Source organism: Chamaea fasciata, unplaced genomic scaffold (assembly GCF_029207755.1).
Source record: "Chamaea fasciata isolate MVZ Bird 193981 ecotype frontalis unplaced genomic scaffold, bChaFas1.0.hap1 SCAF_16, whole genome shotgun sequence".
NCBI lineage: Eukaryota > Metazoa > Chordata > Aves > Passeriformes > Sylviidae > Chamaea > Chamaea fasciata.
This window is the reverse complement of record NW_027094101.1, coordinates 16,250,852-16,259,014: the sequence shown is the minus strand read 5'-3', so window position 1 is coordinate 16,259,014 and position 8,163 is coordinate 16,250,852. Positions and strand designations below refer to the sequence as shown.

The 8,163-nt window shown below is 43.8% G+C and overlaps 1 protein-coding gene across 2 annotated transcripts in view; it reads left to right on the top strand.

Annotated features, from left to right (window-relative positions):
• The window catches only part of IFT140 (intraflagellar transport 140), a 95,091-nt gene continuing 86,928 nt past the window's right edge, over positions 1-8,163 (top strand). Inside the window, exons 1-3 of one of the 2 annotated variants that reach the window (XM_066198055.1) lie at positions 1-56; positions 5,077-5,252; positions 6,363-6,584. In XM_066198055.1, coding sequence (XP_066054152.1) covers positions 5,106-5,252; positions 6,363-6,584 — 369 coding nt within the window. In that variant the 5' untranslated portion in view covers positions 1-56; positions 5,077-5,105. The remainder of the gene's footprint in view (positions 57-5,076; positions 5,253-6,362; positions 6,585-8,163) is intronic. The other variant, XM_066198054.1, reaches the window with a different exon arrangement.

The following is an 8,163-nucleotide window of genomic DNA, read 5'->3' as shown; positions in this document are numbered from 1 at the left end:
TCGTTGTCGGGGTAACGCAAAGCATCACGGAGCGAGTGCGGCCTGCGCTGCGGGCGGTGAGCGCGGGGGCGGGAGAGCGGGCGGCGGGGGCGAGCGGGTGGCGGGCTCTGCCCGCAGCAGCCCGCGGCGTGTCGGCCGACTCTCAGTGGTTGTATCTGGGCCCGGTCCGTGGCAGCGAGGTCTGTCGCGGTCAGCTGGAGGTGAGGAGCGCTTGAGTTGCTGCCCGCGGGCGGTGGGAGCTGCTGGCGGGGGCGGCCGAATTCGCCCGCAGGTGAGGACGTGGCGGCGTGGCCCGCGCGTTTGCCCTCTCGGAGCCGGGGAGTTCGTGGAGCCCCTTCTGTGCCGGCGATTGGCGGTCACGGCCCGGACGAGGGACCCGCGCGAGGTTCGGTTCACTCCAGGGGCTGCCCAGGGCAGCAGCAGCCTGGGCTCTGCCTGGCACAGCCTCCCCACCCCTTCTCCCGCTGTGCGGGTGCAGGATTCAACCGGGTTTTTACTTGCAGCTGTTTTACTAGTTAGAGAAGATTGTACGTAGTCATTAACCATCTTTTTGTAGCATACAGCAGTTTTGTATTACTATTTTTTTTTTCCTGGGGCTGGCTATTTTAAACAATTACAAGTTTTAAACCCACCATTTCTTATAGGTAGGGATTAAAGGAAAAACCTCTGCTTTTGCTTTGGTAACTGTTGAGTCTTGTCAGAGTCTTGTTCAGGCCATTCGGACAGAGACCGCTTTCTCAATGCGTGTGGTGACGGGGAGGCTGGTGAGTCCACAGCTCCACAGGTACAGCAAACCAGGTTGCTATCAACCTTGCTTAAATGTGCTAATAACGCTGTGGCAGAACATAAAAACAGTTTTTTAAGTATTGTCCCCGAAGTCAGAAGAGCGTTTTTTTTTCTCTGAACGTTGATTGTTTTGTGAAATATGTACGCGTGTTATGGCTCATTCTGTCATTTGCAGTCACGAATATCTGTAGTGTTCGTCTCTGTGAACCTCATGAAGTTCAACAAGGCCTTGTGCAAAGTTCTGCACCAGGTTGGGCCAATCTTTATTACCAGTATGGTCTGAAGGATTAACGTATTGAGAGCAGCCCTGAGAAGACTTGGGGTACTGGTGGATAAAAGACTGGAAATGACCTGGCACCGCACACTGGCAGCCCAGATATCCCCTTGTCCCGGGCTCATCCCCACACCTTGGGCAGCAGAGAAAGGGGGAATTCTGTCCCTCTGCCCCGCTCAGGTGAGACCTTCAGGTGTACCTCCAGCTCTGGGGCTCCAGCATAGGAGAGACGTGGAGCTGGATGAGAGAGTCCAGGGGAGGCCACGGAGATGCTCCAAAGTCTGCAGCCCCTCTGCTCTGGAGATAGGCTGGAGAGCTGTGGGTATTTAGTCTGGAGAAGGCTTTGTGAACACCTTATTGAGGCCTTCAAGTATTTTAGGAATCCATTCAGTGCCGGTAACTCAGGGTGCAGTTGCAGTGCGAGTTGGAGGCTGAGCTTTGGGTGGCCAGAGCAAGAAGCTGTGAACTGCCGACTCTGCATAGCACAGGGCACGGGGACCTGTGGCCGAGTCAGGTGAGGGACACTCAGAGACACTCAGCAGCAGCTGACAGCCCCCAGACTTCCCTGCCCTTAGACTGAAAGGGTGTAAAAGCCCGGGGGTTCCTTTGATGTTCCTCCTTGGAGATACCAGGTCGAGCTGTAATTTTGTTATTGCACCAAAATTAAATTATTTTAATGATCCAGATGTCGGAGACTGCTATGGGAAACATATGGTTGAGCTGGTAAGGAAATCTGGTCTGACTGTGTGGGTGTGGAGGTGTAGCTGCTCAGAGCCTCTGTCCCAGCTCAGGTGGTGTGAGAGTGACTTGCCAGGGTGGCTCCTGGATGGTTGGACAGGGAAGTTGTCTTAAAAAGAACTTAATGGGGGCTTATGAGAAAGATGGAGAGAGACTTCTTACCAGGGCGTGTACTGGCAGGATGAAGGGCTAATGGTTTAAACTGGCACATGTTAGGTTTAGTTTAGGCATAATGAAGAAAAGTTTTATTGTGAGGGTGCTGAGACCCTGGCACAAGTTGCCCAGAGAAGCTGTGGCTGCTCTGTCTCTGGAAGTGTCTAAGTCCCAGGTCCGTGAGGATTTGGAGTAACCCGGGATAGAGGAGTCCCTGCCCATGGCAGAGGTGGAGCGGGATGGGCTTAAGGTCCTTTCCAACCCAAACCATGCTGTGATTCCATGAGGTCTAACCATTTTTAAGAATTGCCTGTGGGCTGTTTCAAAAGTGTCTGTCAGATGTATCTAATTTGATTATTGAGATCAGGTATGGGGGCTTGGTCTTGTTCTATTCCAAAGCACAAAATGGTTAACTTTTTCAGAAATTTTATTTTTTTAAACCTTGGGAAAATAGAACATGCAGTGCCAGAATAGTTTGTAGAGACAGTTTTACTTGGTTTTCTTTTTCTTTCTTTGAAGCTACAGTGTAAATACATGAGGTAACAGTAAACAAGTGACTAATGAATTCTCAAGATCACACCAAGAAAACGATGTTGGTTTAATTATTTTTACACCACTGAGTAATCCATGTGCACAAGCCATTTATTTGTTTGTGTGTAGCAGTCTGCTGCACAATTCAGTGTGGTTACTATGATGGTAAAGAGTATTTTATATTTGGGGTTGTCCATAATTTATGCGACAGTATCACTGAATCTTGTTTTAGTAAGTGCCAGTCTGCCATTTTAAATATACAATATAGTATTGGTTGAAAAAAAATTTCTTGCTGTCTGTTAATTCCAAAAGTTAAATTAGTGAGCTGAACAAGAAATGTAATTTGGAAGCTTGATAAACTTATTTCTGTTATTGAAGGGGACTGAAATATCCGAAAAATAAAAAGTAATATTTATGACTACAGATGGAAGGGACACTTGAAAGTAGAAAATGGTGGCTATAGAGAAGACATTACAGCTGTATGGCTTGTATGATAAAACTTATATGAAATGTAGTTTTGTTTTTATTTAGGCATCTTATATTTTCATTTTAATCTGAAGTGAAATTCTTTATTATTTCAAATTTTGAGCCCATGTAAAGCTTATAGTGAAATATGGACTAAATCCTTCCTCTCTTAGAGGAAAATGAAAGATATGCAATAAGGAGTAAAGTAGTAGTATGGGCACAGAGCTCTGCAAAGTACTGGGGATGTAAGAAAACTTTTAAAAGACATGAAATCAAGATGAAAAATACTCCAGATTTTATTTGAATGGTTTGTTGGGGGTTGTTTTGAGTGGCAATAAAACTAGACCCACTCAATGCCACTTCAGGAATGCTGAGGATTTTGAAGGATTGTGCAGATAAAGGCAAGCGGATCTTGTTGAAAGATGAAATGGTTTGTCCTTAGTCTGACTGCTCTTGTCTGCTCTCGTATCCAGTAGTTGATGTTGTTCCTTGTATGTGTCAGAGGCAAGATACAGAACACCCAATTTACTGAACAGGGTTGCCCACCTTTCTAAATTAAGTGCCCAGCAAATTAGTCATTTTAGGTGCTGACAGGAGATTTAAAGAAAAGAGACTTTAAGAGTCTGTTCATGCCCATTTTACATGCTGGTGGCTTAGGCATGTCTCACTGCTGTGCATGTGTATGCCTGCAGGTTCTGAACTCATGGTTTAGCTGTGCAGAAGAAAACATCACTTCCCCTTAAATGTCATAGGAGTTTTTAAACGTTTCATGCTTGGGGACTTTTTTTGTGTGTATGTTTTTTTTTGGGGGGGAGTTTTGTTTTGTTTTTCATCAGGTCTTGGCAGGGTTCTGTATCTGGGGCAGAATAACCCCATGCCCCAGTGGAGGTTAGGAGCTGCCCTGCTAGACAGCAGCCTTGTGGAGAAGGACCTGGGGGTCACCAGCTGTCCTTGACCAGCTGTGTGCCCTGGGGCCAAGATGATGGATCCTGGGCTGTGTGAGGAAAGGCATCATCAGTGGGTCAGGGAGGGGATCCTGCCCCTCTCTTCAGCCCTGGTGAGGCACATCTGGAGCACTGTGTCCAGTTCTGAGAGCTGAGCCTGCTGAGCCATGAGAAGAGACGGCTGAGAGAGGACCTCATCCCTGTCTGTCAGTGTCTGCAGGAAAAACTCAGGAGAGTGCACCAGTCTGTGCTCCATGGGGCTCAGCAATGGCATAAGAGGCAAATGGGCAGAAAATGGAACACAGGAAGTTTCATCTAAAACTCAGGAAGTTTCATCCAGAGAGGATGTGAAGTCTCCTTCATTGGAGATAGCCAGAATTGTCTGGACACAATCCTGTGCCATGTGCTCTGGGAAGACCCTGCTTGAGCAGGGAGGTTGGACCAGTGGACCCCACTGAACTCAATGGCTCTGTGATTATTTGCTAGTAGTTTGGGGTATTTTGCTTCAGCTGTTTGTCTTTTGAAACTGAGACAACTGGATCCCATGACAAATCCCAAAGACCATTTCTGTGTATAAATTACTACAGATTATTAGGGATGCCCTCCATTTCTGTCCCAGAATACTGAAAAGGGTTTTGTTCTCATGTTCTTTTCTGTACAACCTCAGCACTTACTTTTTTCATTCAAATGTTGGTAACAGTTTCAATGTAAATGGCAGATAGAGCGATTTCAACAGTACAAGCTCCAAAGTGGCGACAGCTGTTGAAACTTACTTTGGAAGTCCAGACATAAGACTTTACAGCATAAAAGAGTTCAGTGTGTACATTAATTAAGATCTTTGGATATGAAGTACTGGAAGTAATTTTCTGATTAATTCTGAGTTATTTCACAGTCCTTTAAAGTAGGCTAGCACAAGCCACTGGTGAGAGACTGGTACCGGCCTATGCACGCTGTGAATCTAGAGTATGAGGCTCAGTGTTCCACTATTTTTTTTAAATGCCTGTCTGACTTCTCTCATATCTGTGTAGTACGTGCAACAAGATGAGGCTGTAGTTTTGTTTTCCCCCTATGTCTTACCCCTACATGTCATTATGTATGGTACATAAATTAATATAGCATATATGTAGTGTATACGTATTATCTACATAAGCATACCTGATAGAGATATTTGTTTTCCTCGTACAGGTCTGCAGTCTGTGACAGCTCCTGTTGTTATGGCTGTGTACGTGGATCATCGAACAGACGTTCCTGATTCTGTTGCCTCCCCTTCCCATATAGCCTGGCACCCACTCCATCCACTCCTGGCAGTTGCTTCCATCAGCACAGCAGCTGGGGGCTGTGTAGATATCTACCTGGAACAGGTGAAAAATCAACAACTTTGCTTTTGGTCTCGATACAGAGTCACAGAATCGCAGGATGGTGTGGATTGGAAGGGACCCTTAAGATCATCTTGTCCCAGCCACCTTCCATGAGCAGGGACACCTTCCATGGACTAGGCTCCTCCAAGCCCCATCCAACCTGGCCTTAAACACTTCCAAAGAAGTGGGAGATGTGTGAGAAGTCATAGCTTCTCTCAGCAACCTTTATCATTGTCCTAATTTAAAACGTCACATTTTTATTCTCTGTTTTTGCAGGCTTACTTATCCTCCTGAAATCTCTCTGGGTTTTAATTACTGTCTATGTCCTGTGCTATCTAGAACACAATAGATTCATCAGCCACTCATTATATGTTTTTTTAAAAGACCTTTATAAATTAATTGATCTTTCCTTTGAAATTTGATGTTTACAGCCTGTAAGTCTTTTTTGTGATGGTTACTGATTTGCTTTTTGCTTCTCATAGTTGAGAATTTCAGGCTTATAAGTAAATGAGCACATGCTGCTGCTGCTTTTTAACTCTTAAGTGAATAGAACATATTAAGAAATGGAAACTGAACAAATCGTTCTGCCACCTCAAGACCGAACTGATTTTCTGCCTGTAGACAGATATTTCTTTTGCATACTCTAACTTTTACATAAAGGCTTGGTGTAAGACTTTGGTTTGCGTAAGTTTTAGGGAAGTAGTACTAAATGTATCTAGCAGCAGACTTACTGAACCATGTAAGTCTGTTAATACGATAGCCTAAAAATGTGTACTTTTCAAAATGTATTCTGAAAAATTGTCATCCAAGTTTAACAAATGGAAAAATAAATACTTAGAGAGGTTAAATGATTTGCATGAAATATTCTTGTGAACCATGCCCAAAGGAGGATCTGCCTTCAAGGGCTATTGAAGCGTTAGGTTATTCTATGTCCTTGGTAGTATGCTTTATTCTTTTTCAATAGCTGGAATTTCTTTTTACCTTGAAATGTGCTCAAAGCCTTCTTATATCCTTTGTATGGGAAAGGAAGCTTGATATTGACTGGGCTGTGAAACTGAAGGTTTAACTGCTGAGTTTCCATTGGACTGAACTCACACTGATTTCTGTTTGCAGGGAGAACATGTGCCTGATTCCCATGTCGAGAGAAGCTTTCAGGTCACGTTACTTGCCTGGCACCCTTCCAGACCCATTCTGGCATCAGGATGGGAGACAGGAGAAGTTCTGATACTGAACAAACAAGACAAGGAGCAGCACGCTGTACCTCCAAATCACAGTGCCAAAATCACAGTCCTGAGCTGGAGTACAAGTGGTTCCTGCCTTGCATCTGGAGATGGGGTGAGTAGCTGAAATGACACATGGGTTTGATGTGGAACACAGTCTTGGAAGCTCTGTAATGGGAAAGGAGCATGGAATGGAGATCCATGGGGAAGGGAGAGTTGTGTGGGAGAGAAATTTCCTTTCCTTAGGTACAAATTAAAACTGCTAGGGCATAAAATCAAATCTCAGTGTTTTAACTTTTTCTACAATTAGAGAATTGCTGTTCTGTAATTTTTCTTCAAGCAAAAGTGTGTCAGATCTCAGTGAATGTTGAGCGCTAATGAAGGTTTAAGGCTATTTCATGCATGGAATAATTGAGGTATAGACAACTTGAATTCTTTTGTTCCTGTCCATGCACAAATTTTATGGCAGACTCAGGAATAAAGCCTAGATGTTGAAAAACAAATTCCAGCTACAACATATTCATCCATAGTGAGTGCAGAGCAGTGCTCACAGGAAACCCATGCTAATCTATCTTTTTCTGGTTTTATTAATGCCTTAAGGTTGTGTCAAATTGTGCTGGGAAATGTGACACTCTATTCCTTGATGAGCTGGTTGCCCTTTTATAAAGTGAAGTGAGAAAGAAGCTATTGAATAGTCAGGATTAAGTATTCATAGAAGAGTCTGATTTTGCCAGTTCCCAAGTCAGCCAATGAAGAAAAAAAAAGGGTTTTTTTCCCCTGTGTTTTCCCTGATACAAACTTGAGCTTGCCCAAAAATTTCAGTTCTGCTCTTACCTATGTGCCAGAATTCTTGTTCAGAGGAAAAAACCTATTTTAATTCATTGTTTGTAAAGTTCTGCTGCTGCATTTGATAGAAATGCAAAAATAAAAACTCAAGTAAAAAGCGAATTTATCATCTTCTTTTCTAAAAAGAGAAAGCTCTGAAAAGATGGACACATCTTCATCTGGGCTGAGACCTTAATCATGATGAGACAATACATTGATGCAAACAGAGATTACATTTATGAACAAAATTATTTTCAAATTGATTTCAAACCAGTGTCCCTATGCTATGGTCTGAGGTGCAGCACAGATATGCTTCATTTCCTACATATTTTCCAGTAGTTCATAAGTTTATTTTTAATATTTTTCCCATAAGGGCTTATATTCAGGAAACTTCCATTAGGTGTGTGCTGCTGGGATCATGCTCTGCTCATACTAGAGGAAAACCTTTAGAAAGAAGATAAATATTTGGACCCTGATTTGGGTTCTGTTTCACCCAGAGGGTGGTTGGACACTGGAAGGGCTCCCCAGGGAATGGTCAGAGCTGAAAGGCTGCCAGAGCCTTTGGTCAATGCTCTTGGGCACAGGGTGGGGTTGTTGGGGTATCTGTGCAGGGCCAGAAATTGGACTTGTTGGTCTGTGTGAGTGTCTAGGTTTGAAAGACAGATGTTTGCTAGGGAAGGCAGGAGATTCCCTCGGAATGGAGAATGTAAACCCCCTCCCTCCAAGTTAGTGTAATTTTGAAATTAAGGAGCTCTCAGGCAAAAAGAAATGAGAATAGGAATAACAGTTCTTTACTAGTATATATAACAAGGCAAACAAAACAACTACAGCATTAACAATGAACAGAACCAGGAACTTAGTGACAGCTT